Below are 24,380 nucleotides of genomic sequence, written 5' to 3'. Positions count from 1 at the left end.
AGGGCTTCCCTGGTGGTGCAGTGGTTGAGAGTCCGCCTGCCAATGCAGGGGATGCGGGTTCGTGCCCCGGTCTGGAAGGATCCCACGTGCCGCGGAGAGGCTGGGCCCGTGAGCCACGGCCGCTGAGCCTGCGTGTCCGGAGCCTGTGCTCCACGGCGGAAGAGGCCGCAGCGGTGGGAGGCCCGCGTACCACAAAAAAATAAATAAATAAATAAAATAAATACATTATGGTGGTCCAGCCCATGAGACTCTGTGCTCCCAATACAGGGGGCCCAGGTTCGACCCCTGGTTGTGAAACTAGATCCCGCACGCGTGCCACAAATATGAGCACACATGCCGCAACTAAAGGATCCCTCATGCCACAGTGAAGATCCTGCCTGCCACAACTAAGACCCAGCGCAGCCTAAATAAATAAATATTTTCCTTAAAAAATAGACATTGCTAAGAAAAGAATGTTTCACACTACTTTTAGATTAATTATACAAAAGTGCCCACTGTTTCTTCTCTTGAAGCTTAAGGTTACCAAAGTAAAACTCAAATATCATTTTATAATAAAAGAAAATCGTTTTAAGAATACAACCACCCTGCCAATACAGATACCACATTCATATAATCCTTTAGTATCAGTAGCATATGGAGAACATAGGCTCTCCTGATGTCAATTCAATACCTTGGAAAAGACTCTGTAAGCAATTAAAAGAAAATTCTGCAACTAGGGGAAGAATGTACTTAAAAATTCTTACATAAATTATATTAGGAAAATACTTACTGAATAAAGCATAATAAATACTGTGAAAAGATCCTAGTCTGTTGAGGGTGAGAGGGAGAGGCAAGACAAGTATAAAAGTAACTGCAATAAGAGGATGACTAGTAAATGCCATAAGAGATGAAAAAGTTAAAAAAGACTCAACAAAAAATGTTATTAAATCATATTCTGAGGGTCAGAGTGCAAATTGAGATATACTCAATGTTTATAAAATAAAGGGAGTTGATAAGCTATAGCATTTGTTTAGACCTTCCACTGTATATTTTACTTAATGATGGCTTCACTTCATATCGATATTAGAGGTAGAAGAAAACTATAGAATGTGCTCAACTTTTAGGTGATAATATTCCAAGGAGATAGAGTCAGTTCTTCAAGCTAATTTTTATATCACATGCTATATGTTAAGATTGGTTAGGGCTTCCCTGGTGGCGCAGTGGTTGGGAGTCCGCCTGCCGATGCAGGAGACGCGGGTTCGTGCCCTGGTCCGGGAGGATCCCACATGCCGCGGAGCGGCTGGGCCCGTGAGCCATGGCCGCTGGGCCTGCGCGTCCGGAGCCTGTGCTCCGCAACGGGAGAGGCCACAACAGTGAGAGGCCCGCATACCGCAAAAAAAAAAAAAAAAAAAAAAAAAAAAATTAAAAAAAAAAAAAAAAATTAAAAAAAAAAAAAAAAGATTGGTTAGTAATGGTAACACCAAGCATATGTAAGCTAATGAACCTCAACAGGGAGAAGGCTATATGATTAAGAGGTATAGAAAGCGGTCGACATTATTAAGGAAGATTTGTTCTGAGCTTAGGTCTGAGTGCATTAAATGAAAAGTAAATATTACTGGTCATGGCACCAAGACAACAAGACGACAAATATTAAGTTATCAGTCATTGGCTTTATGTGGATGTGACCTGAAGAACTTGGTCAGATGGAAAACACAACTGCATTAGCTACTGAAGATCATCAAGAACTTAATGAAATGCAAATATAGACAAATACCAATTTAAACAATGGTGAGAGGACAACTTGCTGAGAGAATCAAATTCTAGATCTAGCATAAGAAAATGCCTTGATTTCTTGTAATGGAAAATTAACTGTGTAACAAAAATACACTACAAAAAACACCCCACATGCAGAAAAACAGTACAAACTCTATCAATCTAACTCAAGTTAAGCAAAAAATTAAGAAACAGCTACTTAAGAAGCTTCCTTCTCATAGTCACATACATAATGGATAAAGACTTGATTATACATTAGAATCATTTTTACCACATATTTTTAAACATACAGATAAGACCCACAATCTCCTTGGTTCAAAATTACAAAACGAGAGATTACAAATATGATGGATTGCCTTTAACCTTAAGTAAAAAGACAAAATTTGTATCACTAACACTTGAAAAGGAAAAAACACAGCAGAAATCTACGAAAGACCTAATAAATTCAGATGTGATAACAAATACAGTTTCATGGTACTTATAGAATCAATTTATCCAAGTTAGAGTAAAAATACATATTAGAGCCATACAGAATACCAACAAATCTCTCCCCAAAACTGTAATTACCTTTGTTTTATATAACATATTGATGCAGTGTCTATATCAATAAAAATATATTTGTAAACTCTATACAGAAAAGCTTTCTACACAAACAAAACCTGTTGAAAGAAAAGTGGAGCACTAAAATTCATTTAAATAAAGCCAATTTTCATCTTAACAGATTGGGAGCAGGAGGTTTAGGCAGGTACAACCATCCAATCTAGTTTGTCCTTTATTCAGTAACTGATGCTTCTATGTACTCAGCATAAAACCTGGAAACTTTCCTCTCTAAAAAAAGATTATCGAAATGTTATTGAGTATATGGGTATGGTATGCACCAAATGTCATGTATAACATTCTTTACAAATGCCTGTTCTCAAATGTTTAGAAGTAACATAATAAATCTTACTTAAGGTAAACATGTTTGAAATTCAAATTAAAATCAAAATTAAAATCAGCATGCTATTTATCTGTGAGTTACAAAACCAAAAAGAAACCACCAATTAGGGCGTTTCTTTTTTTAATAGCTTCGTAAGAAAATTTATATTATGAGCAACCTTAAATCCCCTAGGGAAGGAAGTAAGATAAACATTAAAGAATAAAGTTAGCTATTATGTGTATACAAATAGAACAATCCAAAAGACTTAAACTGTTGAAGAATATATTGGTTCACTTCCTAAAAAACTCTGAGCTCCTTTTCCAGTAATCAACTTTGCACCATCCCAAAGCAGAACTCTTCAGTTTTCTGGGACTACCATACTTCATTCCCCCCCAATTATGCTGTGCAGTTAGCTGAAAGTCAACCATTGATTCCAAAGCAGAGCAATGAAAAGAAGCATAGCCTAGTAGGTGACACAGAAGTTCAAATGGATATGAAGAAAGCAGTAGGCTGCAAACTATTCTTATAGCTATGTAGAAAATCGGTATCAATCTTTGACAAATTCTCCAACCTGTAAAACAGTACACATCACCAGCCAATGACAAACCTAAAAAGTTGGGCTTATCTAAAACACTAAAAATCCTGTGGTAAAAAAGTAGAATTCACTGTCAGCCACTGCCCACCTTCCCATGAGTCAATTTAAATTCCCTAAAACCACAAGCCAATTTCCAAATGTTTAGCAAATGTTGCATTTATCAACAGCATCCACGTGCATTTGAGGATGCAGGTGCGCGTGCGCGCGCGGACACACACGCCATGTTCACCAAGCTGTGAATTATCTGCTGAAGAAAAAAGCTTACAGCTTAGAACAGAGTCCATTACCTTTTTCATTCCTTCAAAAACCAAATAACTAGATAATAAATATTCCAATGTGACTAAAAAATGACCACAGTAAATTTTACCCACTTCCCACCATAGAAATAAAAGCTGTAAAAATTAGAGTTTCAAATACATGTGCATCAGATTTAAAGATATCACACATCCTGTAGCCATCACTTACCTTCTACTCTATGGCTATATATAACTTAAAAATGGGTATGGTATGCGCCAAATGTCATGTATAACATTCTTTACAAATGCCGGTTCTCAAATGTTTAGAAGTAACATAATAAATCTTACTTAATGTAAACATGTTTGAGATTCAAATTAAAATCATGGCTAGTCTGAGTTCCTGTCTTAAATATGACTTCTTAATAGAGATTAAGCAATAACAATGTCTTCAAATCAAAATATTTTAACAAGAAAATATATATAAAAATTTGCACAAATATATTCTTTGAATTTATAAGGAATATCTCATTTAAATGAGGCTGCCCATGGCAGGATAAAAAAGAAAATTAAGCACAGGTGAATTATTTAAGGGCATTAACATGTAACCTATAATTTAGCTACTACTCTAGTCAATATATACCCAATAATTTGCTAATGGAAATACTTATAAGCTGTATTTTCCAACTTTAAACTAAAATACTTTCTTTTGGGTGAAAAAAGATTGGGTGACTTCTCATTACATGAAGTCCCAGAAGAAATTCAAACTACCACTGGATGCTTTATCTCATTCTTTGCCAAATGGGAATTTCCTTTACATGTAACTCCTATACAGACACCTCTGTTCTGAATCACTACCAGAAAGCAACAGGCTATGCAAAGCACAACTGTACAACAGAAACACCTTTCTGACACAAAACCTATCAGCCAAATAAAAGCTTCCAATTGGACTTAGAGATACCTACAACACTGGACTCGGAGACACCTACAAATGAAATAGACTTATTCAGGACTACACAGCTCCTTTGAGAAGGAAACTGTAAAATAAAAATTAATAAATCACAAATATATCTGAAATCCATAAGCTTCTCCCCCAAGTCTCAACATAAAGTAGAATAAACAAAAACAAATGCTCTTTTTAGAAATCTGTAACTCAATGAATTTCCAAATCAGTACGTTAATAGTCTTACTGGTAAACTTGATGGTCTTTCTTGTTGTATTAAGTTCAAGTCTTCATGGTTAGGTTTTCCAGGAGCCAGAGGAGGTTGAGACCTAGTTCCATAGCCTTCCTGAGACATATCCTAAACAAACACAAATATAAAGAAATATCTCAATGAGTTATAAGCTTCTTTGGTAATCAAGATGAAGCAAAGGCTTATCACAAAGTATCAACTCATCTTACATTTAAGCAGACATCTATGTTATAATTATCATTTCTGCAACACTTTCTCAAAAGCAAAAATAAAATACAAAAAGGTAGTGAATCATCAAGAGCAAAAATACATATAATTAACAATTAAATTTATTATGCAACCATACAACCTAAAGACCATATTTGAGTTCTGCAGGAAGGTGACAGTCAGTAAAAGAAGGGCAAGAAAGCCAGCTATAACCAAACTCTCTTAAATCAGAGCAAACCAAAAGCTCATGTTATTGTTTAATTCTGATTTTGGTTGAACCGTCTTTAATATTACCTTGAAAATGTTAAACTAATTAATGAAAACTTTATTATCAACTGACTTTTAATATGCCTTCTCAGCAACCCACAAAACAACACAGTTATTAAGCTGACAGTATCCTGGGGTTTCTACAAAACCAATAAACACTCAGGTATAGAATTTCATGTTCACGTGGCACAGTTACCAAAGAACCACAATAAAGAATAAAACAGGAGTGGGGAACAAAACACACTAAAAAAACCTACTGAAGTAGAGAAACTTATCAGTAACACGGCTTTTCTGGCATCCTGTTGAACACTTTTCCAGGAGGAATTCTGCATGGTTTCAGTATTATGCTGAAATATAAACCAAATACCACACCAAACTTACTGTATGTCAGATCTCTAGCTGTTTAACTATGTAGGCTCGGTTACTAAACATTCTACCCCCATACACCCGAAGTCAAACAGCAGGACAGAGTGTCAAATGCTTATTATAGCATGTCTTAATTGGCACTGAAAGTTGAAGAACCAGTTTCTGATTGGGAAGAAAAAAAAAAAAAGAATGGAAAATATCACTTAAAAATAAAATTCTCTCCTTCTTCCCTGTCACTTTAAGTATGTGTTAGAATTAAAGAAACATAATATACAAGTTCTACTTTCCCTGTTAAGTTCTCAAAATATGACTTTAAAAATTAATGTTAATGAGTTGAAACCCTATAAAAAGCTTCTGCTGCCCCACCCCTTTCTCATACAGTATACACTTAAAATGACACAGCTTCTTAAGCCAAGAAACTTTGGACCAATAGCTGGTACTGAAAGTACACAAGCTGTACAAACTAGACTTAACTAGCCAAGTGTTGGTGCAACCTGCCTTTAAACAGGCTCTGAAGCAAAGAGCATGCCAACAGTCCAGCATTTCCCAAGCAACTCTGCTTCCTTTTACATAAACCCCCCAAACAACCAATCAAGATATCTAGCCTCTAACAGCAGTGCAGCATGCCCAGTCAGTACTAAACTTTAGTAAGAGAATGACACCCAGTTGTCCAGGTTTTTATCTGATAACATTTAGGTGATGTCTCCCAGCACAGGCAGCCCAAGGATATTTAAAAGGGTAGCTCCTCAGCTGGCTGCTGGCAGAGGGTAACAATTAGACTGGGGGGTGGGGGGGGATCAATCTCTCTCTCTCTCTCTCTCTCTCTCTCTCTCTCTCACACACACACACACACACACACACACACACACACACACACACACACACTCTACTTGCTCTGGATCCCAGACTTTCACTTGTCACACGGACTTCCAGCTGCATGTCCTGCAGTTTCCTTCAGATTAACAGCAAGGACTTCAAAATCAAGCTGGGAACAAGGCCTCCATTCAGGGACCTTCACCCTGTTACAACCCCCCCGCCCCCCACGAAGGAGCAGAACAGCCTTGCAATGGGCAAACAAACTAGCAGATCCCCACCTGTGCCTCAAACACACATGTGCACGCAAGGTTTACGGGCAGCGCTTAGACACTTGTTTTAGTAAGCTGTTAAGAAACAGGAACAGGCTCACATGCCCTATGCTTATAAGCCTTTTAAATTTCCTTTTGTTTTCTCTTTGTAACTAAATGAACTGATTTTTAAACCATCTGAAAAAGACTGTTACAACTACAGTAAATATACATTTTAATGTGGATACTGTCTCCTCTAAAATAAGCAACACTGAACTAACAGACTACGAAAGCCATCAGGAAATTTTACTATGACTTTACATTTCATCTTTTAAGGCTTAAAATTTTTAAATAATTAGATTCCACCAAAATCTCAAACACTATTCTTAACCACAAGAGGCTTTCAGTTATTAAATACAGCTGGAAATAAAACCAAAACAAAATTTAGTGAGAATTACTGAAAATGGAACTTGTTCTGCTTCAATTTATGTTTGAACATAAGGATTAATTTAACTGAGAGAACATCCAGAAAAGGTACCAAGTTTTAACCTAAAACAACCATCATCTATATATAACTTACACTGGGACTAATAAAGTCTACATTTGGCAGCTTTAATAAAGATATAAAAGTTATATATCATAACAAACCTGAGCTTTCTCCCCTTCAGAGCTATATTTATTTTCTGGTAGGTACTTATTTTCATCTCAGGAAAAGTAAGTAGGAATAAGTAATTTAACAGACAACAAGAGGCCAATGTCTGTATTAGAAAATAAGAAATACGTTCAGCACCATATTTTATAAACGACAACTAAGCACAGCCTTCATGTTTAACACATCACTGTCGTCTCTGATATTCAAAAGTTTAAGCCAGTGCACACTAGCCTGCACACTAGTTCACACACACACAGTGTCACGGTGACAAGTACACAGCTGTGACGATTTAAGAGAGCATCACACTGTGATAATGCTACAATGCAAAAGGAGCCACACAAGGGAAGTGTGGTTTATCCTTTCAGAGCCCTTTATCAGTATTACTTTTCTTCATCTCACTCACAAGCTTTTCACCACTGACTGATTCTGGTTTTAACCATCTTTATGTTATAGATCAAAGGTAAAACGGAGACTGACTCACCAAACAAAAAACGTGGGAGGGCTTCCCTGGTGGCGCAGTGGTTGGGAATCCGCCTGCCGATGCAGGGGACACGGGTTCGTGCCCCGGTCCGGGAAGATCCCACATGCCGCGGAGCGGCTGGGCCCGTGAGCCATGGCCGCTGAGCCTGCGCGTCCGGAGCCTGCGCTCCGCAATGGGAGAGGCCACAACAGTGAGAGGCCCGCGTACCACAAAAAAACAAAACAAAACAAAACAAAACAAAAAAAAAAAAAACGTGGGAAAAGAGCTTGAGATGGGCCATGTACACATTTGTTTCAGAAGTTTTCACTTAGATGTTACTTTTAACAAATGTCTAGCGACCTCCCTGGTGGCGCAGTGGTTAAGAATCCTCCTGCCAATGCAGGGCACACGGGTTTGATCCCTGGTCCGGGAAGATCGCACATGCCGTGGAGCAACTAAGCCCGCGTGCCACATCTACTGAGACTGTGCTCTAGAGCCTGCAAGTCACAACTACTGAGCCCACGAGGCACAACTACTGAGCCTGTGTGCCACAACTACTGAAGCCTGCGTGCCTAGAACCCATGCTCTGCAACAAGAGAAGCCACCGCAATGAGAAGCCCGCGCACCGCGACGAAGAGTAGCCCCCGCTCGCCTCAACTAGAGAAAGCCCGCGCGCAGCAGCAAAGACCCAATGCAGCCAAAAGTAAATAAATAAGTAAGTAAGTAACATCAAGGACACTTCTAAAAAATCTGAAAAGGAAAAACATTCCCATGGTATGAGTTCAAAAGATACAAAGAGATAAACAATGAAAAGAAAGACTCTCTCCTACTTCCCAGGATCCCCCCTCCACAAAGCTTACTGCTAGTAGGTTATTTATCTTTCCACAATCATTCAAGGCACAACCAAGTAAAAATGTGAATCTAAATCCCTTTTCCTTTAAAAACAAGTGGAGCGTGTTTGCTATACACAGTCTACTTTGTGGTCCCTTAACAATACATTATATCTCCTTCTAGATCTGCACCTAAACATCTACCTCGTTCTCTCTTCTTTTGCTGTGCAGTATCGTATTAGTCAGTGCTGTGACTTCTTTAACCAGAGTCCCTACTGATGGACATTCAGGTGGTCCCCAGTGTCCCCCTACTTCACACAGCGCTACAATAAACATCCTTGTGCACGCGTCTTCAGCTGAAATATTTCTGTAGCGTAATTCTCCACAAGGGGAACTGCTGCCAAAGGGTCTGTGCATTTAAAACTTTGATGGAGGCTGGCAAAGTGCTCTCAGCAAAAGAAGTGTCAATTAACACTCAACAGTCCATCACCTGGCTAAAGACATTTACCCTAGCATCAGGGTACGCCCAACCACGGTACAAAAGGCAGCAAACTCCGACCAGGGGAGGGGTGGGAGGACTGGTAGATAGTTAACAGAAGAAAACAATTTAGACAGACAAACAGTTGTGGTACTAAGAGGCTGGGGAGGATAAGCCAAGAAGCAAACACTGGTTGTCTTTAGAGTCCTGCAGAGAGAGCTTCAGATCTGAAACAAAGGCAACAGGAAGCCACTATGGCTTCTAGATCTAGAATGTGGTGATTCTCATGTTATTTAAGAAAGGTTTTTCCAATAATCACATGAAGTACAGATGTACTAGAAAGAGAATGATGATGGTACTTATTACTACTGCAATAATGTAAAGTGAGGTGACGAGGATTTGAGTAGCCTCATAACATCTCACAATATCTAGGTCAGGATCATTTCTCGCTCCTTTTCTCTTCCTGCTTTGGAAACTCCTATCATCAATCCCAAATAGTAATGGGAAACAGGTAGGGTCCTGGCACGTAAGACACTGTAGTGGAGAGGAGAGTGCAATCAACTCCACAGAGAAAATGCCTGCTGGCCACACAGGGCTGCCAGTCACATGAACTCAGCACTCTGCCCAAGAAACTTCCCGTGCTACTGACCTATTTTAGTTTGTAGATACATAAATTTAAAATATCCTTTCCAAAAAGAAAACAATATAAACCTATAAAGTATCCACTTTGAGAATGGACCCATCACCCCCCTGCCTCCTCAGGAGCGCCCTAATGGAAACAGTACTAACTAGGACAGCTGACACTGCAGGCAGGGCTCCGTGACAGGTGCTGTGCACACTCCACCTTTATAATAACCCCACGAGATGGCTCCTATTTTCTATCATCTTGTTTTTTACCACGAGGAAACAAAATCTTAAGCAATTTGCACAGCTAGTGTCTGAGCGCTTTGCTAGCATCTCAACGTGATGGACAAATCTTCATTTCCACCCTAACTGTACTCTACAGACAACTGTAAGCTTCAAGCACTATCATAAGGATTTGACGTAATTTTAACTTTTTAAGGTATTATCCTAGCTTCCACCTATTCTCCTAAATTCCCTTTTCAAAAATTATGAATCTTAAGTATTTTGTACGTGGGATACTTCCAAAACATTCAATTATAATATTATGAATTAAAAAGTATTGGGCTTCCCTGGTGGCGCAGTGGTTGAGAGTCCGCCTGCCGATGCAGGGGACGCGGGTTCGTGCCCCGGTCCGGGAGGATCCCACGTGCCGCGGAGCGGCTGGGCCCGTGAGCCACGACCGCTGAGCCTGCGCGTCCGGAGCCTGCGCTCCGCAAAAAAAGTATTCAAACTCCCACAAATCTGAGTACAAGGCCACTCTACCTACTACTCGTTATCATCAAATAGTTGTTTAAGGTCCACAGGCTGATGGAAAACAAGATAGAGAGACCCATCTTGCCTCCTCAGATTTTGTTCGCTTAAGGATCCTCTGCTGGTTCCTCTCTTTCCCTCCGAGGACTCCACGCAGACTCCTGGATGGTGATGATTCCCGAATCTCTCTACTTCAAGTCCCATATATTTTAACTGCACTATGAAGGAGTCCCTTGTATGCCAAGAAATGACTCTCTCAACTGTCCTCCTCAAATCTGACCCCCTTCCTTCAAGGGCCACCTGGTCAAGGGCATCACCACCCACATGGGCTTCTCAGAGCCAGTCCACACCCCTTACCTCTTTCACCAGCCATGTCGATCTGACACATGACCAAACCGAACATCACTGTCAAGCCCACCTCCTCCATCTTCCCTCCAGCTGTCGGCTCCTTTACGCTACAGCCTCTTGCCCGCCGCGCCACCAGAGCAGACTCGCGAAACTACAAACGGCCATGGTGCGCAACTGCCTGGAAAGGCCTCCTCCGCGGTGCCTACAGAATGAGGTCCGCAGTCCTTGCTCTGGCACAGAAAAGCTCGTCAAACGACCTCCGGCTGCCACCCCGGCTTCATCTCGGCCTCCGCCCGGGCCCGCTGCAAGTCCTCAGCTTCACGCACTTGGCTGCTCACAGGCTTCCACAGGGGCACCTGTCTGCACGTGCAGCTCTCTCAGTCCAGGTGGACGCCCTTCCTTCGGTGTCCGCGAAGCACCGCTGTCTTCAAGATCCTGCTGGAAATTAACTCCTCCATTCCCCCAAACAACTACCTCACATCAACTTCAGATGTATTCTTAGAACACAGCATTATAAATTCTTAAACTATTCGTTCGTATAGCTCCTGAACTCCGGACTCTTACCTCCTCTTGGGTTCCCTGCGCTGAGCACCGACAGGTACTCAAAAGCCTGGTGAATCACCGACTGAGTGCCTTCCAAGAGCTTACACTTAGAATTAGACACAGCAATACAAAATAAATGTATGAGGACAAACATAAAACTGAACAAAACTTGGGCTCATGTCCAAGAATATTTATCATGTTAACAGCTACACTGCCTGGTAGCAATATGCTACAAAACACATTTTGCTGTTTGTTACTGGCAGTCTTACGGCAAAAAGATGACTATAAAAGAATGCAGTAAAAAAAAAAACAAAAAAACTGGAAAGTAAGAGGGAGGGAAAAGACTGTCGTGAACATCAGTGGTGCCATCAAAAATGAGAAAAATCAAGACATCCTTTACCTCCTAATGATCAGAACAGCACTGAGATATTCTTGCAGAGAAACAAAAATCTGATAATGAGTTTGATAAAGCCTGTACATCTAACTACCAATTTATAGGAAATTTAAAAGGGCTGAGGAATACATTAAACCATAGCAAATCAATCAGCAAATCTCAAACTGTGGGAACCTCTACTAGAAAAATGACCTAGTTTCTTCAACAAATAAGTTGTAACAGCAAAAAGGAAAGGAGAGAGGAAGAGAGGGAGAGATGAAGAAAGAGGAAAACCACAGAGGTGAAAAGATATCAACCAATTATGAGAGTGGATTTTATTTGGATCTTGACTCAAACTACCTCACAATGTAAATTAAACAGAAACATTTAATCCATTTATGAAACTACTGGAAATTTGAACACTGGATAATTGGTATTAAAAAATACTCTTTAAATGTGATAACTGTATTATGTTTGTGTTTCTTTTTTTAAGCCCTTTATTTTTTAGAGCTATATACTGAAATATTGACAGATTAAATGATACAATAGCTGGGATTTACTTCAAAATAATATTGAGGGCATGGATGGGGGGGGGGGTGAAGGAAGAGCAAGTGTACACAGAACAACACCGGCCATATAATTGTTGAAGGCTGAGTGATGGGTGGGTGGGGCTCATTATATTTTTGTCTACTTCTGTTCATTGTTTGAAAATAGTCCATTTAAAGTAAAATGGAGTTAATGGTATGAAAGAAGAATTCAGGAATCCAGAACTGGGACTGAGGCTGTGGTACTGACTCCGGCTTACACCTGCAAGACCACAAAACTTCTGAACTGGTCCCATGCCTTCAATCCTCAATCTCCCAAGAAAGCCCACTATGCATTGACCATTTACTCTTTCACAGTTTCTTAACCTCTCCCCATTTTATCTTTAACATGTTTGCTGTACCATTTAATCCTAACACTTAACTGTCTTTAAAAAAAAAAAAATCATCGGACTTTGCTGGTGGTGCAGTGGTTAAGAATCTGCCTGCCAATGCAGAGGACACAGGTTCGAGCCCTGGTCTGGGAAGATCCCACATGCCGTGGAGCAACTAAGCTCGTGCACCACAACTACTGAGCCTGCGCTCTGGAGTCCACAAGCCACAGCTACTGAGCCCGTGTACCACAACTCCTGAAGCCCGTGTGCCTAGAACCCATGTTCTGCAACAAGAGAAGCCACTGCAATGAGAAGCCCATGCACCGCGACGAAGAGTAGCCCCCCTTCGCCGCAACTAGAGAAAGCCTGCGTGTAGAAACAAAGACCCAACGCAGCCAAAAATAAATTAAATAAATAAATTTTAAAAAATTAATAAATAAAAATAAACCCTTAAAAGCATTAAAAAAAAAAATCCCTCCATAATCTTAACCAAATTAACCTTCCCAGTTTCATTTCCCCCTAGATCCCCAGGTAAAACCTCCTTATATTGACTCTGACCCTTTCTGGACCTCATCTCCTGATCAAGATGCCCTCCTTGCCTAAATCTGACACTCTTACTTTGGCTCAGCCTCTTAAAGGCCCAGTGTCCAATTTCACTGACTCTAAGATGCCTTTTCCAGCCACAGATCTCACCAGAGACCACAAACACTTGAGTCAAACCAACCCAAGCTCAAATTCCAACTTCTGGACTATTCACTAGCTGTGCAGCCCTGAAGAAATTTTCCTGAGTTGTTTCCTGCTCCGGAAACTATATCAGATTGAGCGGTGCTGAGAAGGCTCAGGGTACAGTGCCTCCTTCCCTCCCAGTGCCTCTGTAGCTTAGGCTCATGGTACTTCAAGAACAGGGGCTGAATGGTTTTTTTTTTTGTTTTTTTGCGGTACGCGGGCCTCTCGCTGCTGTGGCCTCTCCCGCTGTGGAGCACAGGCTCAGCGGCCATGGCTCACGGGCCCAGCCGCTCCGCGGCATGTGGGATCTTCCCGGACCGGGGCATGAACCCGCGTCCCCTGCAATGGCAGGCGGACTCTCAACCACTGCGCCACCAGGGAAGCACCTGAATGGGGTTTTTTATATATCACGACTGCTATCTTTTAGGATAATGGTAAGTCACTTTAATTCTAAGTCCATATCAATACTTTCCCCTGCATCTTCCTTCATCCTTGCTCCAAAAATCTTTTATATTAGATTTAAAAATCACAGGACCGAGGCTCATATGGTTTTTTTACTGCTACTGATTCCATAGGCAGACTCTAAGCTTATATTAAAGCCTTATTATCTGTAATACACTAGATATACTGATGAGTCCAAAGGCTAGATTCAGAATATTGTTAATTTTCTATTAACTGAAAGGAATAATTATTTCCATTAAAAAAAACCATTCTAGAAAAAGAAAAGGCTTATCCTTTTATCTTATCTTAAGGCTTATCCTTATCTTATTTTCTTTCTGATGAGTCTCATTAATATTGATAATAGATCCCTCACTACCATTGTAGCCTGCCATCAACAAAAATGTCACTATGACACGGGACCTACCAGTATACCTGAGGCTGCAGCTGCCCCTACGCCTGCAGTAAAGAGGAACCATGGGAGGACTGAAGATTAGGGAGAGGACCGCCAGCAAGAGCAGCTGCCTCTCCTACGTTAATCAAGTTAGGACCCTGGAGGCCATTACTCCGGCATTGAAGACTTAAGAAAATCCTTTATTTTGGTTTTTGCAAGAACTTCTTCCTAAACTAACAAGGGGTCCAGAGTGAGAAGGGAAGCTACATGGTTACCTAAATTTCACTTCTCCTAAAACACTAAAGAGAAATATGAAGATACTCAAGAGCTAAGGACTAAAGTAATTAAGATTTTTAATAGATTAATTTTATTCAACTCACAAAGCAAATGAGCCACAGCAAATGTTCAGCTGTGCTTTTTATAGGGAAAAATAGTGTATGTAATTAATAATAATAATAATACACAGAGCAAAAAGAAAAGCCAGCTCTGTAACTTATCACTTAAAGAATTTCCTCATCCATAAAAACAAGATACAGGAACTTTTCTCCAAAAGTTATATTAATGATTAAAGGAGGGACTAAGCAACGAGCACTGTGCTTGACACATTCAGACGTTCAATAAATGTCAGCTATTGTTATTTACATTATCTAAAACCACATTTAAGAATACGACTCAAAATTTTCACTGAACCACTGGCACTTCATCCTGTGACCACGATGCTGCTGACAGCAGCAGCTAATAATTATGTAACATTTACTCTTCACCAGGCACTCTTGAGAGTACTTTACTCACTGAATAAACGCTTATGGTCTCGACATCAACTCCACGAAATAAGTACTATTTTCAGATGAAGAAACTGAGGCACAGAGGTTGAGAAACTCTCCCAAAGTCCAAACTACAGAGTCAGAAACTCTGGGTGTACAGTTCAGCAATGTGTGTTTTAACAGGCCTCCCAGGAGATTTTAGCGTTCACTAAAATTGGAAAAACCCTGGGTTAACAATTGCAAAGGCCCGTTATCAGTGGCCTTAAGGCCTGAATATCAGCCTATCTCTGACACAAAATGCATCTCTACTGTAAACAACAATAAAGAAGACAGTAAACCCTAGGGAACTATATTCAACATCCTGTGATAAGCCACAATAGAAAAGAATATGAAAAAGAATGTATATATTTGTATAACTGAGTCACTTTGCTGTACAGCAGTAATTAACACACTGTAATTCAACTATACTTCAATAAAAAATAAATAAAATAAAATAAAACAGAGTTGGGATCAAAACCAAGCCCCAGCACATTCAGGCATAACTTGCTGTATGACCTCTGAAGGTCATTACTAACATATATATGAGGTAACATCTATCCGCCATGCTAGAGTACAAGACTGGAAAGCACTGGTTAGTACTTCTGCTCTCCAGTGGCTCTCAAACTTTGGAAGGCATCAGAATTGCCCGCTGGAGTTCAATGCAGAGCCCCAGGTACTCCCCACCCCCGCAAACAGTTTTGGAGTAAGAGGACTTACTTGAGCAAACACTCCAGGTAATTCTGATGCAGACAATCTTTTTTTTTTTCTTTTTAGGAAACCACAGCTGTACACTTATCCAATGGCTTCGCCTTACCCTACTTTGATCTCTATCTTTCCTTCACCTCCCAAGGCTAATACAAAGAGACATGCATCCACTCCTCTCCCCAAAGTCTAGCACTCTAAAGCAAATCAATCAGTGAACTGGAGCCCGTACGGCTATCCTTCCAGGAAAAAAGGTGGTCACTAGCAATGCAATTCTAAAAGTAACCCTATGTTTCAAACAGCTGCAGATAATCATCTTCTGGAATACATATACATAGAGCTTGTTACTCTAAAAATTTTTTTAAATCAAAGAAATTGATGAAGGAAGAATTTTAATGTTATATATGTAAGTTATGTTTTACTTTATTTTCTGTACTTCAACAAATTGAAATGAGCATTTAAAGACAAATGAAGACAGCTGAGAGTAGCAAAAAACAATGCAGGAAAAATAAAAATTCCTCAATCTCCCTAGTGTCAGCATTTAAATATCAAAGGAAGAGAATTGTATGAATAAATATAATGAGCCTTGATGATGCTTCTAACTGCATAACCTATTCTGTCCTCAACTTCATCCCTCAATCCCAACGGGGCGTCAGAGAAGAGAGAAGGCTGAAGGGTACGAAGAGAGCCACATCAGGTTTGAGTGCCAGTTGCTCCCGACATCCCCGTCCACAGAGGAGAGGCTTCCTCCTCCACCAGCTCGCTGAGCCTAGGCAACTAGGATAACGGGCTAGAGAACAAGTCCCGAGTGTACCGAGTATGTGGGAATCCAGTTCAATCCCATGGCTCCATCTCTATTGGAGGCGGAGATGGAGATGGGGGAGAGGGGAAAGAAAAAAGTGAGGAAAAGAACTTACAGCTACGTTCGAAACAGGGAATGGTGTGGAGCTTAAATGATTTTTAGACCACATCCTGCTCTTGTGTTTGAGATTCTTCTTTGGCTTTTCATAAAACATATCTTAAACAATGTAAGGTTTTCCTCTTCTATCACCACAGCAGGCAGTCATAGGCAGCTGATTTGATCTTCTGCACAATTCTAAGGAAGCCTGATGCTCTGAGGAGCAGCCTGCCGGACAGGCTGGAGCAGAGCCTAAGCCGGAGCCAGGCTGTTCACACACCCCAGGCCTGTGTGGGGCTTTCCTCTTCTCAGGAGGAAGCTTCCATCACCTTTCCAAAAGTAAATTAAGTACTGAAAATATTGTTATTGCTATATAACTCCTCACTTCCTGGCTCCGCTTTCCTTTAATTCTGGTACTTGAAAAGAAGAAAATTATTTTTAAAATATTCTGAACATGAATATGAATAGCATTATCAAATTATAATCCAATGCCGTTAGAGTCCCTGTTACAATCGAAAACATAAAAAGAATAACCATTGAAAGTTTTCCATCAGAGAGCCCAAAACGCTTTCTTACTGGAAACAATCTGTGCAAGATGTGAGAATTTTCTCTTCCTTTTCTCCACTTTTAATAAAATAAAAGCAAAGACCCAGGCAGGCGTAGTTGCATAGGACCACCCTGATTTTTATAGCAATTAAAAACAAAACATTCATATTAAATTTTAACATTATCAAAAAGTTTTTCTTCATTCTCCAGTAGTTTTTTCTATTTGCTTATTTAAGAAGCTTTCAGGAATAACAAGAACCAAAACAAAACACACACACGAATATACACACGGAACTGACCAGTCTACATGAACTGAAACTTTTACGGCAGCAAGTTACATCTATAGTATATTCAAAATTTGTGCTACATTTTTAATGTACTGCTCTGTCTCCCAAGGGAGAAAAAAGTAGGAGAGAGAGGAAAAGTTGCCACTTTCTCATTCCTGTCCTCCTAACCTCTGACCCCTCCCCTCCCCTCCAGCCAAGAGCCTTGCCCAGCAGGCCCTGAGCACCAGTGAGCTCCCAGGAGCGTCTCCAACCCAAGTCTAGAAGCAGTTACGTGGTTGGTTACCCAAGCGAACCAGCAGAAATCAGTCTAGGAGTCTAGGGCCTTGCTCCGACCTGAAAGCAACTCAGAAGTTTTCTCCTCAGATGCTCACAAGCTCTTTAAACATAAAAGGAAATCACCAGCCCTGGTTCAAAGCCTAAGACAACCGCAAGCCTGGTCAGCAAGAAGGAAAGAGAGTCAAATGCAAAGGAAACGCCAGGCTTCACTAGCAATCTCCTTTAAAACGAATAATACCTTTATCAACTGACATCTCGAAAGTTTTTATCATCAAGTTAATTAACAGAGTCCTGTGTTAATATCTAAATGCTGGGCAATGAACGGTAGCAAACTATAAATGTCCTTGTCTTTGCTCTGACAACAAAATCTTATAAAGCAAATGATATGAGCACTTCAGTAATTTAACACAGGCCTTCTATGCCTAATTTCCTCCAAAAGCTGCAGGATACGAGTGGCTTATAAATTAACATTCTGTTATATAAATAATAAGAAACAAAGATTGGAATAAATAATTAACAATAACAATAAAGAAATGTCTGTGCCACAATGCATCACCGTCAATACACTTAATGTAACGTCTGAACTCCTTCAGCGACTTCAGTGGCAAGTTATTAATTCTTTAGTATTTTACCCTCATTTCCAATGCTATCACCTTCTTTTCAAAATGATGCCCATTTTCCAAATACTTTGTTTACTGCATCTCCTTTTGAAAAATTCTGTCCACAAAGATGTCCAAATAAAGTGGTATTTTAGAAAATATAATTTAAACACTCGTTTCTCCCGACGCACATGTAAACAGACTTAAAACTTCCAGTTGGCTTAACTATTGAGCGATCCACTGTTACGAGTGAACTGCTGAGCTAGAACTATTTTCTGCTTTAAAAAATTATTGAAAAATAACCTTTTACTTCATTCTTAATCACTGAGGAAAAGCAATGAAATTCACCAGTTCCAAGCATAATTAATATGTTCCTTCTACATGACCTTCACTATTGAACCAAACTTAGAGTCCAGTTCAGTATCATTCAGGGTTGGGCATTACCTCTGTTCTCACTAACAAAGAGTTAGTCCTACCCCAAGATCATTTTTTTCTCTCACCAGCAAACTCTTACTCATTCTTCAAGACCTCCTCTGAGACACTTTTACTAGTATCTAGTCATAGCTCGAAAACACACCTCTCCTACTGTACTGTCTGTCATCCGCCCATGTTGACCCTTCCATTCAACTGGGAATTCCTTCACTTCAGACACAATGTCTTATTAATCACTGGGTTCCCAGCACACAGAACATTCCCAAGCACGAAGGGATTCAATAAATAGTTTGTTTTGCTTTTCCTGTCTTCTGCAACTTTCCCAATAAGCCTGAGGTTAAAAATCTATATTAAAAAGATAAAAGTTGTACCTTGAGAAGTATACATTCATAATGCCCAATATTTCTCTCAAGAATCTGAGATAATTCTATCGGCTGGAAAAAAACTATACCTAAAAAGGCAAAGTTTGGAAATTCTCTCGCTGCTTTAAGCTAGAGTTTTGTTGTTGCTGTTGCTGTTTTAAGATCCTGATATATCCTCTTTAAACTGAGACGTACTTGAATGGAGTTACCTCCTACAAATTTTCTCTAAGGAAAGAAAGATTATTTTCTAGCTATGGAAACAACAGTGTAGTTTAAAGCCATGAAAACAGAGTGTTCTGCAAGGCTGCCAACTGTCACAGTCCTGGAAGGGAAGCTGAATCAGCACAAGACCAATGTCAAAGGAAAGGGTATTGACAGACAGTCTGGTTTCCATACCAGGCAACTCCCTTCAGGTTACTCGATTCTTGGAACACTGCCCTTGACACCTAGCAGCTGCTTCCGTTAGGAGCAGCGGGTAGAAGGTCTGGGAGAAACTTGTGCCCCAAGAGAAACATGATCTCTTCTCCAGCATCTCACGAGAGTGGAACCGAAGCAGGACAGGAGTTGAGAGGTAAAAGGAAAAAGACGACGCGTCTATAGGTACAAGGAGGAGAGAGGAAGGTAACGAGAGTTTGCTCTCATTACAGTGAACCAGGAAACAAACCTACACATGATAATACTTTATGACCCAAGAATGACAAGATGAAAACTTTAAAACAAAAAAATAAAACAATGAAAACTTACGGCATTAAGGGAGGTTTCCTCCACGGAACCGAATTATTAAATCTCAGGTGAAGGAGTTTGAGCGAGTAAGCTAGGATACAAAAATGCTTACAAATAGAAGCAACCTCTTCAAATAGCGCTTTTTTTTAAACAAGAATTAATTTTAAACGAATTTAAAAATTAACACCTTTTAAAAGAAGGAAATGTCATCTTGTTGAGTAAATAAAAGGTTTGGTGACTGGACAGTTCATTTCCCTGTTGTATTAGTTAATCTCTTGGTCTACAATAGGAAGAATAAACCAGGCCTACTGTTACTTACTGATTTTTACTCTGTGTGTGTGTGTGTGTGTGTGTGTGTGTGTGTGTATATACACTTTATTTACAAACTTAGGATATCTCCACACTTTGGGGTACCTTACTTTTTCTGTTAAACAATTCCGTGAGCATGTTATTTAAAACGTTCAATATTTTCATTGTATATAACTGCTGTTATATGGTAATAAATCGCATGGATTCAAACCCTGTTCACAATTTTGAGCTGTTCATACAATATAACTCTATCACTCACTCTCATTTGTACTAGTGGAGTTCATTGTTATTACACACATAGATGCAAGCCTCTGACTATTCCGTAGGTCTTCTAATGTAGACACATCTGAGCAGTATTTTATTATAAACTTTCTGTCCTTCCCATTACATTTATGGCATTATACTGATGTTTGAAACTTCGTATATACCTAACTCATTATGTACGAATTTTATTTCAGAAAAAAATAAGGAAGCCTAAGTTATTCATATTGGTAAGATTTCAAGGGGGCAGTTAGTTAGTTGTCACAAGGATAAGGAAATGCAATGAAATTTAAGGGTGTACGGTAGGAATGCTAGGTTGGCCCATGACATATAAGAGACTGATCCAACAGATCATCATACGACATCGCACATTCATTTCACAAGTCCCAGCATTCATTTAGATTTAAAAGCAAACACAAAGCTAACTATTTGTCTAAGCCTAGAACCCAACTCCATTCTGCATATAAGAACAAAGTATTGTGAAAACAACTTTATTAATAAACTGAGTTTTCTAGGAATAAAAGTACTACGAATACTGAGGGAAGATTATATTTTGTTTTGGTTGGACTCTGACCAAGAGCTGCTCATCATCTTAAAAGATGACATCTCCACTGACAGCCCTGCCTAAGACGTCTGAGGGGCTGATACCACACTCCTGCCTCCGCCTCATGTGTAGCTGTAAGGCCCACACTGACCCCACAGATACACGCAAGCATTCATTTCACAAGCCTTCAGTACAGTCACGCCTGAACATTTATTTAGTTAAATATACAAAATTTTCTTATATACCACTTTCCCATGTACAGTTAGTGCATTATTAAGAATTGTTTAAAATTTTGTGTAGTAACATACAGTACCTATGAATTTTGTGTAGGTAACACATATTATCTATGAATTTATTTCAAAAGAATAAAGGAGGCAGTAGAAAAGTTTCATTATAGGGGCTTCCCTGGTGGCGCAGTGGTTGAGAGTCCGCCTGCCAATGCAGGAGACATGGGTTCGAGTCCTGGTCCGGGAAGATCCCACATGCCGCGGAGCAACTAAGCCTGTGCACCACAACTACTGAGCCTGTGTTCTACGGACCATGAGCCACAACGACTGAGCCCGCGTGCCACAGTTACTGAAGCCTGTGTGCCTAGAGCCCGTGCTCCACAACAAAGAGAAGCCACTGCAGTGAGAAGCCCACACGCTGCAACGAAGAGTAGCCCCCTCTCGCCCCAACTAGAGAGAAAGCCCGCGCGCAGCAATGAAGACCCAACACAGCCAAAAACATAAACAAATAAATTTATTTTTAAAACGTTTCATTATAAAATAGGAATGTACTGTCTGTATGTTCCAAATTATCTATTATATTACATGTTTATATAGTTTTAAACTGTATAAAAGATATCAAATAAACAACTAGAAAATAGAAGACAGTACCAGTTCCAGGAGTATGGCAGATTGGATACTCTAAGTGCCTATAATTGAAATATCTAAAATATTTGATAACATGCCTTTTTAAATGGATCGCAAACTTGGCATGAATGTGACTGAAACGAAGAACACAGAAAGCAAACCAAGAACACGGAAAGTAAGAGAGCAACAGAAGCTGACTTCTGTTATGGATTTTAACTTTCCCTTTGATGACTACACAGGGAGCAGGCGAGAGGAGGAATCCAGCGCCTACCAAAAGGGAGTAAAGTAGGAGATCACACCTCTCCAATAAATTAGAGACTAAGAAGGGCTATACCCATCATTTAAGAGCATGAAAACTCACTAAAGAGAAAGGAAAAATACCCGTCTTGAACTTGATACTGAGAGGTAGGAGGAATTAAGAAATGACTCTTTTGACAATTAGCAACCACAGGCTAACCATCACCAGAGTTTCTGGTCAAAATTAACACTTAATGGTGTGCTCTGTAAAACCTCAAGAAGAGAATTCTATTTAAAATGGTCCCAGAGGCCATATGACCTGAATCCACTGATCAATCTTAATACCACTTGTTGTAGGACAACTAAATATTAGGATGTTAACATCCTGACGTAACGCCCTCACTTAGTCCCCTATGAAGTATGCAAACCATGTCAGTCAGCAATGATGTGTAACAAGCCACCCCAAACTTAGTGGCCTAAAGCCACCCGCATGTATTATGCTCACAGATTCCGTGGGTGAGGAATTCGGACAGAGTACAAAAGGGAAAGCCTATCTTCATCACAGTGTCTCTACAGCCTCAGCTGGAAGACAGCTGATAGTCACCAGACGGCCTGGGGCTGGAACCATTTGGAGGCTTCTTCACTCAAAGCGAGGGTCACAGACCCCTCCACTAAACAGGAGCAGTGACCTAAGCGTCGGGGACATGATTTACAAACAATCACAAACAAAAATGTTTAACTTCAAGCCTTTGGATCTCGCTTGCAATTTACAGGAAATAGAGGGGCTAGATGAACAAATTAAGCCCCATCGAGGGAAAACATGCAGACCCAGCCATTTCACAGGACAACTGACTCCGTTTTTTCAACATGCCAAAGGCATGAATGGGGGTGGGGTAAAAGAGAACCGTTCCAGATAAAAAGACTTCAGGACCCAATCAACGCAGTAACCTTGTTTGAATTCTGCTTGAAACAAATGAACTATAAATAAGGCATTCTGATGACAACTGGGGATATGCGAATATGGCTAGGTTAGTACATGGAGAGAACGTATGGTGGCAAGTGAATGCTCATTCTATCATCCTGGTTGTCAGCCTATTAAGAACCTTCTAAATAATAAAACTTTACAAACTGAAATATGAAATATGATTCCTGATGACTAGTGCCCACAAGCAACTGGCAAAAGCACACACCAATCCTTCTGAGGGAACAGAACACAAACCCAAGCCTCAATAAAACTGTCTTTCAAAAAAAATGAATGAAGGGAAGTACGAAAATTCTTAGAACTAAAGGAGAACAAAAATAATGCATACCAAAATTTGAGAGATGTAACCAAAGTAGTACTTAGGAGGAAATTTTTTAGTCTTATATTTATTTGCCTTTATCAGACAAAAAGCAAGATATAATCAAAGTAAGAACAGAACTTAATTAAACTTATAAAAAAGAACATGTAATAACGAGGACAGTGACCAAACTTGTTTTGGAAACACAAACCACTGGCAAGATTAATAAAAGAAGGAATGACATTATTAATTAAAATGCTTAACTCTGGATGTTATAAAAATTAAAGAAATAAAGACTATTATGAACATCAGGTTAATAAACTTGAAAACCTTGATGAAATGGATACATATATAGGAATATATATATAAGTCAAAAGCTGACTCAAGAAGAATTTGATAACTTGATATGCCTATATTCACAAAAGAAATAAGATCAAAAGTCAAAAATCAGGAACGGGACAAAAGCTAAAACATCAAGAGCTACACAATCCTTTATGACTGTACAGATGCTTCTACCAAAAACTCCCAAAGCAGGTAACTCCAGACTTTAAAGTCTTCCAGTAAGTTTAAAAAGGGACTAGTACGGGAGTTCCCTGGTGGCCTAGTGGTTAGGATTCTGGGCTTTCACTGCCGTGGCCTGGGTTCAATCCCTGATAGGGGAACTGAGATCCCACAAGTCACGCAACAGTGTGGCCAAAAATTTAAAATAGTGTGTGTGTGTGTGGGGGGGGGGGGGGACACGACTAGTGTCTAACTCATTCGTTCTGCAAAACTTCATAATACAGATACCAAAACCGCACGAGGATAATTACAGTCCAATCCAGTTTATGAACAGTGATTCAAGAAAGCTAAATAAATGTCAGCAGACTGAATTCAGGGATGTGCAAAAAGAGAATATATCATGAGGCTAGGTTTATTCTAAAATGCGTGTCATTCAGGAAGAGGAGCGAGAGTGGGGTAGGAAGGTGAGAAGAAAAGGAAAATCAGCCCTGAGAACAAGCAGACCAGAGCACCACCCATAGCACATAAGCTGTGCTGAAAGCAGATTTGGACAAGGCCGCTTTCTGACAACAAAAATGACTAAACATCTGCCTCTTCTTACTAACACTGTCTTTCTCTAAGTGACTCTTTACCAATGA

General features: G+C 39.9%; 1 protein-coding gene across 12 annotated transcripts in view; it reads right to left on the bottom strand.

Moving 5' to 3' along the window:
- Positions 1 to 24,380, bottom strand: part of ARID1B (AT-rich interaction domain 1B) — a 411,191-nt gene that overhangs the window by 253,568 nt on the left and 133,243 nt on the right. For all 12 annotated transcript variants that reach the window (XM_059035978.2, XM_059035981.2, XM_067011074.1 and 9 more), the window contains one exon: positions 4,690 to 4,800. In XM_059035978.2, coding sequence (XP_058891961.1) covers positions 4,690 to 4,800 — 111 coding nt within the window. The remainder of the gene's footprint in view (positions 1 to 4,689; positions 4,801 to 24,380) is intronic.

The sequence above is a fragment of the Kogia breviceps genome, chromosome 13 (assembly GCF_026419965.1).
Source record: "Kogia breviceps isolate mKogBre1 chromosome 13, mKogBre1 haplotype 1, whole genome shotgun sequence".
Classification (NCBI taxonomy): domain Eukaryota; kingdom Metazoa; phylum Chordata; class Mammalia; order Artiodactyla; family Physeteridae; genus Kogia; species Kogia breviceps.
Note: the sequence above shows the minus strand (reverse complement) of the source record. Positions and strands in the feature narration are given on the sequence as shown.